The following is a 21,171-nucleotide window of genomic DNA, read 5'->3' on the forward strand; positions in this document are numbered from 1 at the left end:
TGGGACTTGTAGTTCCTTAACAGCTGGAGAGCCAAGTTTGCCCAAGTGTGCACCCTGCCTAAGGAAATCCTCTTTTTCAGTAAGAATATAAAACAGTTTTTGAGAACTGCAAGTCAACGCTTACCATTTGTTTTGCAGACATCATTGTGCAAATAAAAATCCCAACGGACACTAGGGCTATTGACAAGTATTTAGATGCACTGTACCTGGAGAGTAGAAGTCAAATGGCAAGTTTCAGTTAATATGCATGATTTATAAAGTTTTTGTTCATTACAAAAGTGCAATAAGAGTAACAGCTGAGCTAAACAGGAGTAAATTACTTAAAAAACATAACTAAGCCACAGCTTTTGATAAAAGAACATAGTTTGAAACCCATCTTGCCATGCTTAAAAGGAACCCGATGTGAAATATGGAAGCTGCCATATTAATTTCCTTTTATACAATACTAGTTGCCTTGCAGTCCTGCTGATCATTCTGATAAGTAGTGTCTGAATCACATACCTGAAATAATCATGCAGCTAATCTTGTCTGATCTGCATGGTTGTTCAGGGTATATGGTTAAATGTATTAGAGGCAGCGAATCAGAAGAACAGCCAGGCAAAGTGCATTGTTTAAAACAAAATCTGTCAGCCTCCTCCATATGTCTCTCACCTCGGGTTCCCTTTAAATAAAATCATTTTGTATGGAGTGCTGGAGCCCATGGTCTTTTGTTGTGACATAAGTTTAGATAGATAGATAGATAGATAGATAGATAGATAGATAGATAGATAGATGCAAATAGTTCAGAGATTATGCAGTTGCTGCATTACATTTACTATGGAATTGCTGAATGAACTTGTAAGCAGCTTAAAGGATAACTGTAGCAAGTGGGATATGGAGGCTGCCATATTCATTTCCTTTCATGCAATACCAGTTGCCTGGCTGTCTTGCTGTTCCTCTGCCTGTAATGCTTTTAGCCAGACTATAAACAAGCATGCAACAGATCAGGTGTTTGACATTACTATCTAATAAGATTAGCTGCATGCTTGTTTCTGGTGTTAGGCCTCTTTTCCTGGGGCCTAGTCCTGGGAAAAGAGATGAGTGGACTCACCTGGAAAACCCCTGTGCAGCGCGTAGTGCCAAAAAATGGGCATGGTCAAGCATAATGTTGGCGTGGTCATGGGTGGGGCCAAATATACATGACCTTAGCAGTGATGTAAAAGGTCTGCCGGGGAAGTTTGAGCTCTGCCGTAGTGTATCCCCCAAAATAGATGTAATCTGACAGCATTTCACCAAAAAGACACATAATCTGGTAGACGTTCCTCCAAAATACAGATAATATGGCAGTGGTTCCCCCAAAATAGATAATGTGGCAGTTCCCCCAACATACACATAATTTGGGAGCAGTTCCCCAAAATACGCGAAACCTGGCAGCGGATCACCCAAAATACACGCAACACCCAAAATACATATAATCTGGCAGCAGTGGTTCCCCAAACATACACATAATCTGGCAGCAGTTCCCCAAAATACACGTAATCTGGCAGCAGCCGTTCCCCTAACATACACATAATCTGGCAGCTGTTCCCCAAAATACACGTAATCTGGCAGCAGCCGTTCTCCTAACATACACATAATCTGGCAGCTGTTCCTCAAAATACATAACAGCGGTTCCACAAGAATGCAGATAATCTGACAGCAGTTCCCCCAAAATAGGTACCCCCAGCATAGGTAGCCAGGTCTATAGGTGTCCCCAGTATAAGTAGCCATGAGTATCGTAGTCCCCAGTATATGTAGCCAGAGGTATATGTGCCTAGTATATGTAGCCAGGGGTATATATCCCCAGTATATGTAGCCAGGGGTATACGGGCCCAGTATATGTAGCCAGGGGTATACGGCCCAGTATATGTAGCCAGGGGTATACGGGCCCAGTATATGTAGCCAGGGGTATACGGGCCCAGTATATGTAGCCAGGGGTATACGGGCCCAGTATATGTAGCCAGGGGTATACGGGCCCAGTATATGTAGCCAGGGGTATACGGGCCCAGTATATGTAGCCAGGGGTATACGGGCCCAGTATATGTAGCCAGGGGTATACGGGCCCAGTATATGTAGCCAGGGGTATACGGGCCCAGTATATGTAGCCAGGGGTATACGGGCCCAGTATATGTAGCCAGGGGTATACGGGCCCAGTATATGTAGCCAGGGGCATACGGGCCCAGTATATGTAGCCAGGGGCATACGGGCCCAGTATATGTAGCCAGGGGCATACGGGCCCAGTATATGTAGCCAGGGGCATACGGGCCCAGTATATGTAGCCAGGGGCATACGGGCCCAGTATATGTAGCCAGGGGCATACGGGCCCAGTATATGTAGCCAGGGGCATACGGGCCCAGTATATGTAGCCAGGGGCATACGGGCCCAGTATATGTAGCCAGGGGCATACGTGCCCAGTATTTGTAGCCAGGGGCATACGTGCCCAGTATATGTAGTCAGGGGGTATACGTGCCCAGTATATGTAGTCAGGGGGTATACGTGCCCAGTATATGTAGTCAGGGGGTATACGTGCCCAGTATATGTAGCCAGGGGTATACGTGCCCAGTATATGTAGCCAGGGGTATACGTGCCCAGTATATGTAGTCAGGGGGTATACGTGCCCAGTATATGTAGTCAGGGGGTATACGTGCCCAGTATATGTAGTCAGGGGGTATACGTGCCCAGTATATGTAGCCAGGGGGTATACGTGCCCAGTATATGTAGCCAGGGGGTATACGTGCCCAGTATATGTAGCCAGGGGGTATACGTGCCCAGTATATGTAGCCAGGGGGTATACGTGCCCAGTATATGTAGCCAGGGGGTATACGTGCCCAGTATATGTAGCCAGGGGGGGTATATGTGCCCAGTATATGTAGTCAGGGGGGGTATATGTGCCCAGTATATGTAGTCAGGGGGGGTATATGTGCCCAGTATATGTAGCCAGGGGGTACATGTGCCCAGTATATGTAGCCAGGGGGTACATGTGCCCAGTATATGTAGCCAGGGGGTACATGTGCCCAGTATATGTAGCCAGGGGGTACATGTGCCCAGTATATGTAGCCAGGGGGTACATGTGCCCAGTATATGTAGCCAGGGGGTACATGTGCCCAGTATATGTAGCCAGGGGGTATATGTGCCCAGTATATGTAGTCAGGGGGTATATGTGCCCAGTATATATGTAGCTAGGGGTATATGTGCAAAGTATATGTAGCCAGGGGGTATATGTGCCCAGTATATGTAGTCAGGGGGGTATATGTGCCCAGTATATGTAGTCAGGGGGGTATATGTAGCCAGGGGGGTATATGTGCCAGTATATGTAGCCAGGGGGTATATGTGCCAGTATATGTAGCCAGGGGGTATATGTGCCAGTATATGTAGCCAGGGGGTATATGTCCCCAGAATAGGTAGTCAGGTGTCCCCCAGCAGGAGGGGAGCAGCGCAGTGGAAGGAGAGCTGTGAACAGGCACCTTAGGGTGCTCTCCTTCCCTCGCTCTCCCCTCCTGAAGTAACGTGCGGGCAGCCGGCAGGACTTACCTCTCGTCGTCGTCGGAACACCGGATCTGCGTGCCGCAAGTCTGGTCTGGTCCAGACCAGAGCAGCGGCATGCAGATCCGGCGCCGGAACGAGGAGAGGCAAGTCCCGCCCGCTGCTGGCTGCCCGCACGTTACTTCAGGAGGGGAGAGCGAGTAAAGGAGAGCACCCTAAGGTGAGGGAAGGGGGGGGGGGAAATGGACCCCCTTCTCCATCGCTGCTCACAGCTCTCCTTCCACTGCGCTGCTCCCCTCCGAACATGGCAGGGTGAACGGCGTCCACTCTCTGGAAATAGTAAGTGGATGCCGTTCACCCGCGTCCACGCACCACTCGACCCCTGCTCTTTTCCACGAACTGTTTACAGGCAGTGAAATGCCTCTCAAACTCTCACAACTGCTCGCTGCTGCCTGGCAACTGCTCGCTGCTGCCTGGCAACTGCTCGCTGCTGCCTGGCAACTGCTCGCTGCTGCCTGGCAACTGCTCGCTGCTGCCTGGCAACTGCTCGCTGCGCACACAGCTCAACAGTCCGTGGAAAAGAGGCCTTATTCAGTCACTACTTCAGTCAAATAGACCAGCAGGGCTACCAGGCAACTGGTATTGATTAAAAGGAAATAAATATGGCAGCCTCCACATACTCCTCACTACAGTTGTCCTTTAAAAACAGACCATTTGAATCCTATGGAGGTGGAATTTGATTGGTCCATATTAAAGCGGAATGCATTTGCATAATCCTTCATCAATTTGGAAGTGTTTGCATCTGATTGTCCATCCCTATTAATAAACATCAGTCACAAGTGGAAATCCATAGGCATCTCAAACAACATCTTCACATCACCTCTGCTATTCTAGTTAAGGTGGCCACTAACTGTCCAATTTCTAGCGAAAAATCGTTAGAGCGATCAGAAATTCTGATTGGACGAAAAATCGTTCACTACACCATCAACTAACCAATATTTGCTTCCTATCTATCACGACCACCAAGAAAATCCAAATTTTCGTTCGACGAAAATTCATTCGGGCAACATTTTTTTTTTTCACTCGTTCATAATCGATTGTGTCCACCAATGGAGATTATTTACAACCAATCCGATCAGAATTTCTGATCGCTCGAACAATTTTTGGCTAGAAATTAGACCATTAGTGGCCAGCTTTAGAATTATCATCATCATTATTATTAATATTTAAGGCTCAGCCACACTATAAGCTTTTTTCGGAGCGCTTTGTGATTGATTTGCATTTCTGAGCGCTTTTTAAAAATTGCTCCCATTAACTTTTATTACAATCGTGGTAAAAATTGCCGCAATTTTTCCTCGTATGCGATTGCGCAATTGCATCGATTTTTACCACGATTTTAATGAAAGTGAATGGGAGCAATTTTTAAAAAGCGCTAATCAATCACAAAGCGCTCAGAAAAGCGCATATTGTGTGGATGAGCCCTTATAGGTATTGTGCCGACATTTTCCTCAGCACAGAGAAAACCCTTACCTTTTATTCAGAATAATTATACCCAGGACCATGCTTGCTATCAATGATCCCTGGAAAACAAAAATTTTGAACATAAAATACACTTGAGAGATTATCAACATACGGTAAATCTATTTTTAATAATGAACACAGAGGCTCCTTCAATTCACTTTCTCCCATACATTTTCTCCTAGGACAGTGGTTCCCAGCCCATGTGCCGCGACACATACATGTGTCGCGGCAGCTTCGGGTATGTGTCGCAGTGCTCTCGGAGGAAAGCAGCGCAGTGGAGGGAGAGCTGTGGGCAGCGGCGGAGAAGGGGGCCATCTCCCCCCCTTCTCTCACCTTAGAGTGCTCTCCCTCCCTCGCTCTCTCCTCCGGAGCTAACTGCGGTCAGGCGTTTGCAGCAGGCGGGACTTACCTTCCGTGTCGCTCCAAGTGCCGAAAGTTCCAGTGCCGCAGCCGCTGCTCTGGTCTGGATCAGACCAGAGTAGTGGCAAATCATCCTGCGACGAGACCAGACGGAGAACACGGAAGGTAAGTTCCGCCCCTCTCCCAGCCACCGCACTTCGTTCCGGAGGAGAGAGAGCACCCTGAGGTGCCGCTCTCCATGCCGCTCTCCTTCCCTCTCTCTCTCCTCCGGGGGGCGCACCTGGCTACATATACTGGGCATATATACACCTGACTACATATACTGGGCATATATACACCTGACTACATATACTGGGCATATATACACCTGACTACATATACTGGGCATATATACACCTGACTACATATACTGGGCATATATACACCTGACTACATATACTAGGCATATATACACCTGACTACATATACTGGGCATATATACACCTGACTACATATACTGGGCATATATACACCTGACTACATATACTGGGCATATATATACCTGACTACATATACTGGGGACATATACCCCTGGCTACATATACTGGGCACATATACCCCTGCCTACATATACTGGGCACATATACCCCTGGCTACATATACTGGGCACATATACCCCTGGCTACATATACTGGGCACATATACCCCTGGCTACATATACTGGGCACATATACCCCTGGCTACATATACTGGGCACATATACCCCTGGCTACATATACTGGGCACATATACCCCTGGCTACATATACTGGGCACATATACCCCTGGCTACATATACTGGGCACATATACCCCTGGCTACATATACTGGGCACATATACCCCTGGCTACATATACTGGGCACATATACCCCTGGCTACATATACTGGGCACATATACCCCTGGCTACATATACTGGGCACATATACCCCTGGCTACATATACTGGGCACATATACCCCTGGCTACATATACTGGGCACATATACCCCTGGCTACATATACTGGGCACATATACCCCTGGCTACATATACTGGGCACATACACCCCTGGCTACATATACTGGGCACATATACCCCTGGCTACATATACTGGGCACATATACCCCTGGCTACATATACTGGGCACATATACCCCTGGCTACATATACTGGGCACATATACCCCTGGCTACATATACTGGGCACATATACCCCTGGCTACATATACTGGGCACATATACCCCTGGCTACATATACTGGGCACATATACCCCTGGCTACATATACTGGGCACATATACCCCTGGCTACATATACTGGGCACATATGCCCTTGGCTACATATACTGGGCACATATGCCCCTGGCTACATATACTGGGCACATATACCCCTGGCTACATATACTGGGGACAACTAGCTGTTTGTCATTATGTGCATTTACTGGTGAAAAGCTGTCTCTTATGTGCATTTACTGGTGAAAAGATGTCTCTTATTATATGTATTTACTGGTAAAAAGAGGTATCTTATTATGTGCATTTACTGGTGAAAAGAGGTCTCTTATGTGCATTTACTGGTGAAAAGAGGTCTCTTATGTGCATTTACTGGTGAAAAGAGGCCTCTTATGTGCATTCACTGGTGAAAGGCTGTCTCTTAAAGAGAATCCGAGGTGGGTTTGAAGAATATTATCTGCATACAGAGGCTTGATCTGCCTATACAGCCCAGCCTCTGTTGCTATCCCAAACCCCCCTAAGGTCCCCCTGCACTCTGCAATCCCTCATAAATCACAGCCACGCTGCTGACAAACAGCTTGTCAGAGCTGGCTGTGTTTATCTCTATAGTGTCACTCTGCTGCTCTCCCAGCCTCCTGCAGAACTCCAGTCCCTGCCTGCATCCCTTCCCTCCCTGCTGATTGGAGTGAAGGGATGGGGTAGGGACCAGAGCTATGCAGGAGGAGGGGGAGCAGCTGAGACTGACACTACAGATGTAAACACAGCCTCACAGCACGGCTGTGATTTATGAGGGATTGCAGAGTGCTTAGTGGGGTTTGGGATAGCAACAGAGGCTGGGCTGTATAGGCAGATCCAGCCTCTGTATGCAGATAACATTCTTTAAACACACCTCGGGTTCTCTTTAAGTACATTTACCGGTGATAAGCTGTCTCTTATGTGCATTTACTGGTGTAAAGCGGTCTCTGATTATGTGCATTTACTGGTGAAAAGCTGTCTCTTATTATGTGCATTTACTGGTGAAAAGCTGTCTCATTACCTGCATTTACTGGTGAAACGCTGTCTCTTATGTGCATTTAGTGGGGAAACGCTGTCTCTCATTACATGCATTTAGTCTACGTGTCACGGAGATCTGAACGTTTGGTTTGATGTGTCACGACTCCAAAAAGGTTGGGGACCACTGTCCTAGGAGATAGTTTTTCATCTTTTGTTGAAAACAACTTTTCAGCACTTGGAAAATTACCTAAAGGTGGGTAAAAAAGTACTGTCAAAATTATCATGAGTATTTTCTTGCTTGCTGGTGGCTTAAGGCTACTTACACACCAAGACGTTGCGTTTTAGGGGACGTTATGGTCGCATAACATGCCCCTAACGCAACGTATGGTGGTGTTGAAGTTTGACGTCAGATTGAGCTGCGTTATGCAGCTCTCAAAGCAGCCGCTCCAGGTTAGTCATAGGAAGTACGGATCTTTTTAAGGATTCGGATCATTTGAATTGGATCATTGAAAAGATCCGGATCTTTGAACTGAATCATTTGAATCATTTTACTAGGGAAGCAGACTGGGTGAAATGACTAGCAGGACAGGACTTTCCCTGCACTGTACATTCTGTATGTTCCTGTTTCTTCCAGACAGACATCCACTGTGAACCGAATCTTTCATTGTGATGATCCAGATGATTCTACTCATAAAAAAGATCCGGATCAAATGAACGATTCGTTCATTATCCAGACAACACTACAGTCCCACCAGGAGTCTCTGCAGTGCAGTGAATATTAATTAGCCATGTGACTGGCTGCGGAGGAGGAGGGGAGACCTCCTCCTCCAACATTACTGAGCATGTGCAAACAGTCTAACGTGGCTTAGCCCAGTATAACGTATAGCCCTCAGTCACTAAAAAGTGCCCAAAAAACAATTTCTCCAAAATTAACTTTAATTTGATATTACCTGTCTTATGTAATTTAAGTACATGTTAGGGCTGCGAAAACCTATGTGCTTTTATCAGATGCCTTGAAATGATGTCTTTAGCTCCCTCTTCCCTTCTTTGTGTAAAACGTAATTTAAAAAAAATGAAGATGTTTTCTTTTAACTCACCGATCTAAATATCATATGTAGCGGCATGGAAATGTTGAGGTTGAGTGCATAATTGTTCACCACACTCACGGTAAAAAACATGGTCACCATGATGATATAATGCCTTTAACAGAAAAGAAAAAAAAAACTTGAGTTGGTTATGGATCACTATGTAGGAACTTTTACTTTGAGAAAACTTTGTCAAACATGTACCAGAAACTGATTATATGAGTAAAATACAAAAGTAGAAGGTAACTTTATTGAAAGCTGGAAGTTTATAGTTTAGGAGATTTAGATCATCTCAGTGAAGCTTCAGAAGGGTTAAGAAAACCATTTATTACATTAAATGACCAGCAGGCATATTTAACAGCTTCCCAGGTGCCTAGTGCAGGATGGCGGTGGGACAGCGGCTCTCTCATGCCTCTTGGACTCCTACTGGCATCATATTGTGAGGAATGAAATTTGAAGGGCGCTTGCTCCCATCAGCTGGCACAGTGGACCCCAGTGATCAGCCTGCCAGTCAGCGATCAACGATGGCAGGCTGTTAGTTTTTTATAAATAAAATGTATATAGTGAGGGCCTGTTTCCACTAGAATTCGCATAAAAACAATGGAAAGCACACAGGCACTGCCATGGTTAAATTCGCATAGTCATTCATGCGAAATCATATGCGAATTCACATGAAAATTCGCATACAACCGCATGCGAAATTCGCACCCGCTTGCAAATTTTTTCCGCGGCGATTCCCACCGCACAAGTGGAAACGGGCCCTTACACAGAGCTGTACAGAGGTATATTGTCTTTTCACTAACTGTCCCTCAGGAGGGGCTCACAATCTAATCTCTGCCATAGCCATGTGTCTGTATTTGGATCCTGTAGTGTATGTAGCTAAAGGGGCCCATACACAGGTCGATTTCAGCCATCTTTCGTCCGATCGATTGCATAGAATCGATTGGTCGATTGCAAATAGATTCTAGTAATTTAACCAGCCGGGCGGTATGGACGAGCTGAGCTCGTCCATCACCGCCGGAGGCTGCCGCTCAGGCCCTGCTGGGCCGATTTTAGTGAAATAAAAAGCAGCACACGCAGCCGGCACTTTGCCAGCCGCGTGTGCTGCCTGATCGCCGCCGCCCTGCGGCGATCCGCCGCGAGCAGCGGCGAAAGAGGGTCCCCCCAGCCGCCTGAGCCCAGCGTAGCCGGAACAAAAAGGGCTGGATCGGAGGCGGCTGACGTCAGGACGTCGGCTGACGTCCATGACGTCACTCCGCTCGTCGCTATGGCGACGATGTAAGCAAAAAAAGGAAGGCCGCTCATTGCGGCCTTCCTTGTTTATTCTGGGCGCCGGAGGCGATCGGAAGAACGCCTCCGGAGCGCCCTCTAGTGGGCTTTCATGCAGCCAACTTTCAGTTGGCTGCATGAAATAGTTTTTTTTTTTATTTAAAAAAAACCCTCCCGCAGCCGCCCTGGCGATCTTAATAGAACGCCAGGGTGGTTAAGCCGATCGATCGATTTGCAGCTGATTTCGATCGATTAGCTCGATCAGTCCGGGAAGAAAATCGGAGTCGCTCGCCTACTGGCAGCCGATCGATGGCCCATAGGGTTTAATTGGATCGAATGGTGCAACACTGCATTTCGATCGAATTTCAATAGATTTCTGTGTGGCACACATCAGATACATTCCTGTCAGATTCAACCTGATAGGCATTTGACAGAAATCTGATGGTCGAATCCGCTGTAAATCTATAAGTGTATGGCCACCTTGACTCAAGGGCTAATTAACCTTTTGGGGACCGACGTAGGTTGAATCTACGTCCAGCAGGAGGTGCTGCCATTCTGACTGGACGTTGATTCAATGTCCGTGCTAAAGCACCGTCCCGACGCGATCGTGCGCACCGGAGAGGGGAGATTAAGCTGTCATATGACAGCTGGCATCTCCCCTCAGTGATCAGCAGCCATCGAGTATGGCTGCTGATCACTATGATTGCTGGTGGATCGTAGTGATCACTTTGACAGCTGCGGCGGTAGGGGGGAGGGGGGGGGGGGGGGAGAAGAGGATCCACTTACCTCCCTACCGTTCCCGCGATGATCGGCGCTCACCACCGCTCTTGCCGGCATCTCTGCTCCTTGTGACTTAAGTCCTGGGCCGCGGCTTGATGATGTCATCAAGCCACGACCCAGGACTTAGCGTCAGTAAGAGCGGGGATGTCTGAGAGAGCGGTGGTGTCTGCAGCGGCTCATTGCTGGAGCCTGGAAGGTGAGTCAAAGATGCTGCTGAAAGGGGGGACACCTGGCCACAAAGGGGGACACAGCCCAGAAAGCCCAGTAACAGGATATGGCTACCTGACCCCCCCCCCCCCCCCCCAAAACACGCACCCCTCTCTCCCATGGAAAAGTGCCTGGTCCTTAGGGGGGGGGGTGTTAGGTGGCTGGTCCTGAAAGGGTTAAGTTCGAAGCCAATTAACTTATCTGTGGTTTTTTTTGTGTGTTTTTTTACAACATTTCTGTCTTTTTTATTAATTAAAAAATCTATAAATAGCAGCAGCAGCAGCAATTAAATAGCCCCAAAATAAAGCTCTATTTGTGAGAAGAAAAAGGAGGTACAATTCATTTGGGTGCTAAGTTGTATGATCGAGCAAAAAACCATTAAAGTTGTAAGCCTCTGGGGCTCAAGAGGTTAAGAATGGGGAGAAGAGAGACTAACGTCTGACACAGAATTGGTAGCTAAAATGACAAGCTTCAACCCAATACACAACTGGGATGATTTATTTCTCTGCAGGCAGTTTACAGTAAACATAGTGATACTAGTAACCATGTCCTTTGTTGTCAAGTCAAATTTTCATACAGTAGAATTCCTTTATAATAAACTTTAAAAGGACCTGGCCAGGTAGTTTATAATATCAGAATTGGTCATACATTGTATATTCATACAGGACCTGGGGTCAGAGCTTTTCTATATCAGAGTATCAGAGTTTACTATAATGAGATTCTACTGTAGCTCTCTTTTCATGTACACAACCACTAAAGTTTGTCAAACATTGTTAAAGGAATACTATCGATTGAAACAACTTTTTTTTTAATACTCTATATTAGTGTACACATTACCACTAGTGCTAGGGGCACTTTATTTATTCACCCAGGTCTCTCTCTCACTATCCCTGCTTAAAAATTCATTTCTCACACAGCTCATAGTAGTTTGGGTCACCCTGAGCTGCTTGGTTACTCTGTCACACAGCTCACAAATATATTTCACTGTGTCACTCACAGCATGCAGCAGACATGAGGAGAAATAGGCTGATCTGAGGTGGTAACAGGTAACTAAATGAGCTGGAATATTGCTGGAATATAACAAGCTATTGTGTTTACACTCAGACTGCTTGCCTGGCTGTCTGCTTGAGGTGATACACTCCAGGCTGCATCCACTTTACAAGCTGCTGAGAGGGGCAGATCACTGTTTACAATTAGCATTATTAGTATCTTTATCAGTCAAGAGAAGCAAAGATAATAAACACACATTGCTAGAATCTTTAACCCCTTACCACCATATCAACAAGATTCTTTCAGCAAGGTGATAATTAAACTATAAACTGAGGAGTTGATAGCAACTCCCCTGTGCAGACATGGTCTAGCCCTCTGGGAGCAGTCAGTATTAAGGTGGCCACTAACGGTCCAATTTCTAGCGAAAAATCGTTCGAGCGATCAGAAATTCTGATCGGATGAAAAATCGTTCACTACACCATCAACTAACCAATCCTTGCTTCCTATCACGACCACCAAGAAAATCCAAATTTTCGTTCGACGAAAATTCATTCGGGCGACATTTTTTTCACTCGTTCATAATCGATTGTGTCCACCAATAGAGATTATTTACAACCAATCCGATCAGAATTTCTGATCGCTCTAACGATTTTTCGCTAGAAATTGGACCGTTAGTGGCCAGCTTTAGATACATTTTGTATCCAACACTGACGCCAAAACTGACGGAGGATTTTACAGCTGAGAGGAACAGCTGTGTGAGGAATAAAATTGCTCCTAGTACTTGCCCTAATGTGTGCTACAACATACAGCATTTAAAAATAAATGCATACATCGATGGTATTCCTTTAAGCAACTTCAGTGACTAGCTAAGAAAGTGGCACATCTCAATCTACAGAGGCTATGCCATGCAAGTACATCTGTGCTACAGAGCAGGTTGTTACGGGATATATGTATTTTTTTTTTCCACCTGTTATTCCATCTTATTAGAAATCTTGGTGTATATTTGGGGCACTTTGCAGAGTGTGCAGCATATTGATTTGCCCTGTCATCTATGTGCCAATCCTGGTAGTACTAGTCCCCTATAATGTGCGCAGTGAAGCATGCCAGAGGGTGTTTGGTATAGCTACCTCACCTTGTTCCAGCTAATGAGTTTCTTTAGTTCAGGTGTTGCCTGCATGTCCTCTGCATCCAATCAACGTGTTTTCCAGGTTCCCAGCAGCTGTAGTAATTTGGTCTCATTTTCGGTTCCAATTTGAGCTGCCATCATTTAGCCTCATTATTTGGAATACAATGAGGCTGAATGATGGCAGCAGAAAGCGGAATCCACCATTAAGCTGAATGAAATCAGCAGCAAACACTTCACCAGGACATGTAGTGCACACAGGCAAGCCATTGATGAATTGAGGATACACAGTCTAAAGCAAGGAGAGGTAGCTATACCGAAACCCCAGCAGCAATGTGGGTGAAAATAACACAGGTGGTGGGACCAGCAGAAGAAAAACCTCCAGTTTAAGGCTGGATTCACACTGTAAACTGGTGGCAACAATGCGGTGCGTCATGCCAGCTGCACCGCATCGCCAGAAACAGGCCTTCAGGGAACACCACGTTAGTACGCGGTGTTCCCCATGTAGCCAAAAGCCAAGCAGTAAGTGATGTCACTTTCTACTTTGGGTATGCAGAAGTGCAAGGAAGCATATTGTAAAAACATTTTTAAAATCCACGCGTCACCATAGAGTAACATGACTTCCGGTACAACGCAGGACCCGCGGTAATGTAGTTTTGGGTACTTGTCCGTTAGCCGGGCGCATCCGGCAGGTGGCGCTGATTACTATTCCCCCTCCAGGCCGACATGGATAGTAGGGAAAGATGTAACTCTGGTGGAGTTTTGTCGCCACCTAGAGGATGTGCCCGGCTAACGGATAAGTACCTAGTTTTGTCCTAGTGCTGGAAATACGGCGAAAGCGTCGCTTCCGTTGCATCGCGCTGTATCGTGGCAGTATGAAAGTCTCCATAAACTTTCTCACACACCTGCCATTTTTCATTTCCATTGCCACCCGTCCTCTTTGTCCATTGCTCGTCCCGAAAAATTATCTGAGCCTGGCAGAACCATGGGGCTCCCTGTTGGATAGTAAAAAAAACAACAACAAAAAAACAAACTGGAATCCCTGTTGGATGGTAAAAAAATAAAAAAAAACCAACAGAAATCCTACCTAGCAACAGGGAGGATTCTTATTGGTCCACCATGAACCAATGAGAATGTTCTCAGTTGAAGCAGGATTCCTTTTGTTTTCTGCATACCAATGGGCTGCCCCATGCTTCTTCTGGGCTCTGATCTGCTTCGGACAGAACAGCAGGTGTAAGTGGCGGCAGAACTGAACCCACTGGACAGGTGAGTCTGCATTTTGCATGCGGTGATCAGCCTAGTGTTCCCTGAGGCTTCTATTGCATCCAATTTCTAAAGCACTACTACAGTCATGGGAAAAATACAGCAGGTTGGAATTCAAAAAAAAAAAAAAGTGATTTTCACTACAAAGGTAACCTCTGATGATGCATTTGTTCATCATATGCTCAGTTTCTATTGTCTTGATGTGTGACTGGTTTATTTTAAGGCAAATACGTTCACTTTACCTTAATGGTATTGCAGGACGTTTTCTTCCAAAGTCAGACTCAAAGATAAAGCCTTCCAGTGCTATGAATAAAAACTGTGCAAATGTCACTATATTTCCACATCCTGGGAATGTTCTGAAAACAAGTAAAAAAATAAAAAAAAACTATTAGCATAATAAAAGCATGATGGTAAAGGTAACACTGTAAACAGTTAGTTATTTAACGGTTACTTTCTATTTTCTTATATAGTCTACACTGTACAGCAACAATGCAATTACTGCTGCTTTCTGCTTACAATATATGAAGTAAAGACAAAAACTGTATAAGTGAAAATAAATACTTTGCTTCGAAGAGGTAGTGTAGTATGAATGCTGAATGGCTGTTACAGTATATATTCTATCAAAAGCAAAAAAAAAAAAAGGTTTGAATGAAGGTATAACTATAAGACCATCAGACCACCACACTTGACTCAAGAATACCTAGTTATGCAGTTGTTCATGCAAGCGGTAACCGCACTCAGTGGCCAATAATCTATAAGAAACATTGCAATGTCCAGCCACAGGTCAAAATTGCTACTGCCACCTACAATATAATTGCCTCCTCTACTCTTTACTCTATATTCACAACCAGTCCTACCACTTTGACTGTAAAAAAATAAATAAATAAATATTATGATCAAGCATAGCCTTTAGAGTCCTAAATAACATACCAGTACCGAGGACACTGGAAATGACGACACAACAATTATAATGTACTGCTGTGAAGCACATGGGCTTATCAGCCGAACACTAAGAATCCAACGCAGGACACTTGGGCGCAGCCGGCGCCACCATAGGCCGTAATAGGAATTATGGTTATAGCAGCGCACAGGGTGCAACTTCGACGCCGTCAGAAGATGGAGCTGAAGTTACATTTAAAAGCGGTTTAAAACCCTGACATAATATTCAATAAAAACATGTTTTCCTACTTTTTATATGCCATACAGTTATCATATTTGCATTTGTGCATAAGTTATTATTCATTTAGAAATTATAGGTTCACAAAAGTACAGTTTTTTGCTTTGTGAGCTAACTTTGCATTTTATTAATAACTTGTTTTATTCATTATGTATTAAGGCAGACATGCTTTGACTCTCTGTCTGTGTAGAGCGGCTTCTTCACAGTCAGAGAATGTGTCACATTCCTCACTTGATACATTTAAGTAAACACGAGTTAACATTATCTACAACTTCAGATGCATCCGCATTTCACTGCACTGAACTTTCAAGCTCTGTGTGTAACCCTTCAAATGCTGGTCTAGTATAAAAAAAAATGCTGGTTGCATATAATATGCTGTACATAATGTTTTAGAACAAAGATGAAATGCTGGGTTATATTACACTTTAAAACAGCTGGAAGCCGAATTACATTATTCCCCACTATCCATGGCGGCCTGGAGGGGGAATAGTACTTTACACGGCCAGTACTTGTCCGGCAGCAGGATCAGCCATATACCGGCTGTATCCTGCGCCCAAGTCTCCCAGCGCCGATTCATCTCGTACGCCTTATCAGCAGCCCAAAACTGTCAGGAGAATATGCAGCACTTTTTGATCCATCAGCGCTGCGTTTGCGTAAAAAAAAAAAAAAAAAACTCCCATTGACTTGCATAAAAATTGCAGCAACAATGTAGTGATTGATGTTCGAAAAATCGTAATTGCGGCGATTGACGCAGTTTGAAAGCAAGTCAATGAGAGCGGGGTTTTTTTGTGCAAAAGCAATGCTGGCTGATCAAACAGCGCTCTGCAGTGTGTCTCGGGCCTTACTTTATTTTCCTCGGTTTATTATTGGTCATGTTTTGGAGGGTATCTTAACAATAACTTTTCTTGCTCTGTAATTTACATATTTCACCCACATCTACTGAATGTATCTTGATTTTCATTCAATGAACTTTTCTAAATGAAATAATTTATAAATTAATACAGTAAATTGTAGATACAATACAATAAATTATAAATTGATACAGTAAGGGCTCATTTATTTATATAGAGCCGACATATTACTCAGCGCTGTACAGAGTATATTTCCTTGTCACTAACTGTGCCTTAGAGGGGCTTACAATCCTGTATGTATTGTATATGTTCTGGCCACGTGCATTTTGGGTGCAGGAAGAAGCCGAAAGACAGCTCTCCCTGTGCTAGGTAATCTAAGGGGAATAAAAAAAAAAAAAAAAAAAAAAAAAAAAAAAACATATACCTCTACTAATTAATAATTTCTTCTGCACCAAATTTGGGGGCTGGCTATTGCTGGCACCTGAAATATGGCGATTTTGTAGCAGAGCTGCCGAGCGTGTGCTGAAATGTCTCACCCGTTAACACTAGGCCCAAAAATGCTACAATCCAACAGGGCGGAAGCACATGTGTAAACAAATCTTATATCAAGCATAGCATCTGTTTTACACTTGCCACATTCAACGGAGCAGAACGGAATGCACAATTACGCCCATCAAGGTTTTTTTGGAGCCCGTATATGCTGCAGAAGCTCACAGAATCAGTGTAAGCCTATGGGAACGGACATTGGCCTCAATTCACTAAGATCATGCTGGAGATAAGGCAAGAGAAAACTTAACTCCACACAGTGATGGAGTTATCTTACCTCTTCATTCCTTAAAGGGAACCTTAACTGAACGGGGGGTTAAGAGTTTTACTTACCTGGGGCTACTACCAGCCCCCTGCAGCAGTCCTGTGCCCTCGGCGCCGCTCTGGAATCCTCTGGTCCCCCGCTGTCACTTAGTTTCGTTTTTGACGACTCACCAGTCGCCGGCCACCATGCGTAATATTGGACGCATTCACCAATGCAATTAGCGCTATTGCGGACCGCAACGCGTAGATATGCGGCAACGCGTATTTTTGTACTCGTTGCGGTCCGCAATAGCGCTAATTGCATTGGTGAATGTGTCCAATAATACGCATGGCGGCCGGCGACTGGTGAGTCGTCAAAAACGAAACTAAGTGACAGCGGGGGACCAGAGGATTCCAGAGCGGCGCCGAGGGCACAGGACTGCTGCAGGGGGCTGGTAATAGCCCCAGGTAAGTAAAACTCTTTACCCCCCGTTCAGTTAAGGTTCCCTTTAAGTTACCTCCTCTGTAGGTAATTTCACACACAGTTAATTAACAGCCTGTCTTTAACTCTGGAGTTATTTTAAGGATTGGAGAGTTAGGGCTGGTTCACACGGGTGTCTGCTGAGCTTTCGCTTGGCGCCGCGTTCAAACGCCAGCGTTTAAAAGCAAGCTTTTGAAGGCTTTTGGGAAGCGTTGAAGGCTAGCAGTTCTGGTCTCTGCTATTGTTTCCTGGCGTTTACCGCCTCTGAAAGCAACATGTTGCTTTCGAGACTAGACACAACGCTGGGATCTACCGCCAGGCTTTTATGAAAGCCTGCAAAAGCCAGCTCTAAACGCTCCCATTCACTTGAATGGGGACGGCGGTAGATCCCAAAAAACGCCGCATCTGAAACGCCGCTTAAACGCCACAAAAACGCCCATGTGAACCAGCCCTTAACTTAAAGACAGAAGAGTTAACTTTAGGCTTGCCTGAGGTAAAAGGTTTCCTGAATACTACATGCCTTATCACCATGGTAACAACTCTAGAAGAGTTATTAAAGACAGGAGATAAGCTTAGTGAATTGAGGCCAGTGTCCTTTCTCATTGTACAGGCTGTTTCCCCCTCCATTTCAGATCTACTCACCTGTCTTCTGTGACTTTGGCAGCCATTCAAGTCCTCCATGCGCACTGACCACTGCTGGGCTCGGGGGTAAGCACTGGTATCAGAGTAACAGCAGAAGCATAGGGCTATAATTTGATTGCAAATGACCAATGGGAATCCTCCCTAGTACCAAGGAGGATTTTCATTAGTTCACTAAATGATGGACCAATGAGAATCCTGTTATTAGGTATGATTCCCACTGTCCTATCCAATGGTAGCTCTATGTTTCTGCCAAGGCTCTGAGCTTAACGGCGCTTGTCCCTAAGCCCAGCAGTGGTGTTAGCAGTGCAGAAGACTCGAATGATAGCAGTGACAGCAGCAAGCCAGATGCCCAACAGTGGTGACATTTCGACGAACGCAGTGATGTGGCACAGCGTATCCACTCAGGATATGCTGTGAACACACCGCTTTGCATCCAGCGTAATGTGAATCTAACCTAAAGTGCCTTTTAAAAAGGCAGGAATTCACTCACAGAACACAGATAGGCAAGCCTACCTATAAATGACAGTTAGTGCCTAAATTCAGAGTTATTCTACAACTTCTGTCAATGAAGTTCACCAATTAAAGTGCCCAAATGGATACTTACCAAAGTAGAGGAAAGCCTCTGGATCCTCCTACTCATCGTTCCAGCACTGGGACCCCCAAAAGCCCATTGAGAAGGATTTGAGCTTGGCCACACCGGGCAGGTGGCTTGTGTCTGCATAATATCATGGAGCCTGGCTCTGCTTTTTCCGCCAACCCTGAGCGGCGTCTCCTGCTACTGTGCAGTGCAGCCACACTCATTTACATATGGGAGTGCGGCTGCGAGCTTTGGGGATTCCAGTGCTGGTCTAGTGAATCAGAAGGAGATGGAAGAAGACTCTTGAGGTTCCAGAGGCTTCCTTCCACTGAGGTAAGTATCTGGGCTTTTTTTCCATAAATAACCTCTTGCATTTGCTTTGAAATTTCCTACTGGCCCGTGGAATGTCATCTTAAGGCGTTCACCACTGCACTGCCTTAGGTACAGGTTTGTTGTAACTAGGACTTTTTCTTTATGATACAAATCTACATTTATATTAACACTTTGAAGAAGATAAATAGCACAGAACCATGTTAAGTAAAGACTAGGAACCTATCCAACCTGTTTTGAGAGAATGTCTAACATTCTGTGACGTTTAAAAGAACACCTGAAATTAATTATGGCCCTCTCACATCAAAGGACAACTGTAGCAAGAGGAATATGGAGGCTGCCATATTTATTTAATTTAAATATGCCTGTCTGTCTTGCTGAATCCTCTGCCTCTAATACTTTTAGCCATAGACCCTGAACAAGCATGCAGCAGATCAAGTGTTTCTGACATTGTCAGATCTGACAATATTATCTGTATGCTGGTTTCTGGTGTTATTCAGTCACTACTGCAGCCAATTAAACCAGCAGGGCTGTCAGGCAACTGGTATTGGTTAAAAGGAAATAAACATGGCAGCATCCATATACCTCTCACTACAGTTGTCCTTTAAAGTGAACCTTAAGTCTGAAAACAAATATGAGTTTTACTCACCTGGGGCTTTCCTCAGCCCCCTGCAGCTGATCGGTGCACTCGCCATGTCCCTCCGATCTTCTTGTCCCCACCGGCGGCCACTACCGGTTTCGCCGTCAACCGCCGTCAGGCTGGGAACGCGAGTGATACTTCGCGTTCCCAGCCACAATATCGCCCCCTATGCTGCTATTGCGGCCTTCCTTGCCGTAATAGCAGCATAGGGGGCAATATTGTGGCTGGGAACGCGAAGAATCACTCGCGTTGCCAGCCTGACGGCTGGTGACGGCGAAACCGGAAGTGGCCGCCAGCGGGGACAGGAAGATCGGAGGGACACGGCGATGGGAACTGATCATTTTTTTTTCAGACTTAAGGTTCACTTTAAAGAGACTCTGTAACAAAATGTTCAGCCTTAGTTCTTCTATCCTATAAGTTCCTTTGCCTGTTCTAATGTGCTCTGGCTTACTGCAGCCTTTCCTAATTGCACAGTGGCTGTGTTATCTCTGTTATATGATCTAATCTGTTTCCTTCTGTCTGCTCTGTCGCGCTAAGGCTTGAATGTGTGGAATGTGCAGGGCTGCTTGTGATTGGATAGGAGCGATACACACCCTCTGTATGACTCACACACTCTGCTTATGTGAGCCTATCACAAGCTGGTTAGTTTGTTTGTAAACACTGCCTAAAACTGTTAATTACAAGCCAGGATTGCAGCAGAGAGTGGCAGAACCAGCACAGAGGGGCCCAGGAGAACATAATGAATAGAATGGTATGCTTTTTGCTGTAAAAATGTTAGAGTACAGATTCTCTTTAAGCCCGATGCATTGCATCACAACGGACAATATCATCGCATTGCAACACAAGGGCCCTTATAGAAAAAAAAATTACCTACCTCAGTAGTGGTAAGCCTCTGCATGATTGAGAGGCTTCCTGGAGTCTCCAAGAGCCCACCATTCAAGTGCAGGGTTCCTCTATATCTGTTTGTCTCATAGCATCCATTCCAGCACAGGGTTCCTCTATATCTGTTTGTCTTATAGCATACTTTCCAGCGCAGGGTTCCTCTATACCCATTTGTCTCATAGCATCCATTCCAGCGCAGGATTCCTCTATACCTATTTGTCTCATGGCATCCACTCCAGCGCAGGGTTCCTCTATACCCATTTGTCTCATGGCATCCATTCCAGCGCAGGGTTCCTCTATACCCATTTGTCTCATAGCATCCATTCCAGCGCAGGGTTCCTCTATACCCATTTGTCTCATGGCATCCATTCCAGCGCAGGATTCCTCTATACCTATTTGTCTCATGGCATCCATTCCAGCGCAGGGTTCCTCTATACCCATTTGTCTCATGGCATCCATTCCAGCGTAGGGTTCCTCTATACCCATTTG

At 45.4% G+C, this 21,171-nt stretch overlaps 1 protein-coding gene across 1 annotated transcript in view; it reads right to left on the reverse strand.

Annotated features, from left to right (window-relative positions):
- The window catches only part of SLC35B4 (solute carrier family 35 member B4), a 50,492-nt gene that overhangs the window by 25,268 nt on the left and 4,053 nt on the right, over nucleotides 1–21,171 (reverse strand). Inside the window, exons 2-5 of the mRNA XM_068276028.1 lie at nucleotides 14,556–14,669; nucleotides 8,694–8,796; nucleotides 5,032–5,081; nucleotides 125–206 (exon numbers count right to left, since the gene is read on the reverse strand). Coding sequence (XP_068132129.1) covers nucleotides 125–206; nucleotides 5,032–5,081; nucleotides 8,694–8,796; nucleotides 14,556–14,669 — 349 coding nt within the window. The remainder of the gene's footprint in view (nucleotides 1–124; nucleotides 207–5,031; nucleotides 5,082–8,693; nucleotides 8,797–14,555; nucleotides 14,670–21,171) is intronic.

The sequence above is a fragment of the Hyperolius riggenbachi genome, chromosome 3 (assembly GCF_040937935.1).
Source record: "Hyperolius riggenbachi isolate aHypRig1 chromosome 3, aHypRig1.pri, whole genome shotgun sequence".
In the NCBI taxonomy this organism is placed as follows: domain Eukaryota; kingdom Metazoa; phylum Chordata; class Amphibia; order Anura; family Hyperoliidae; genus Hyperolius; species Hyperolius riggenbachi.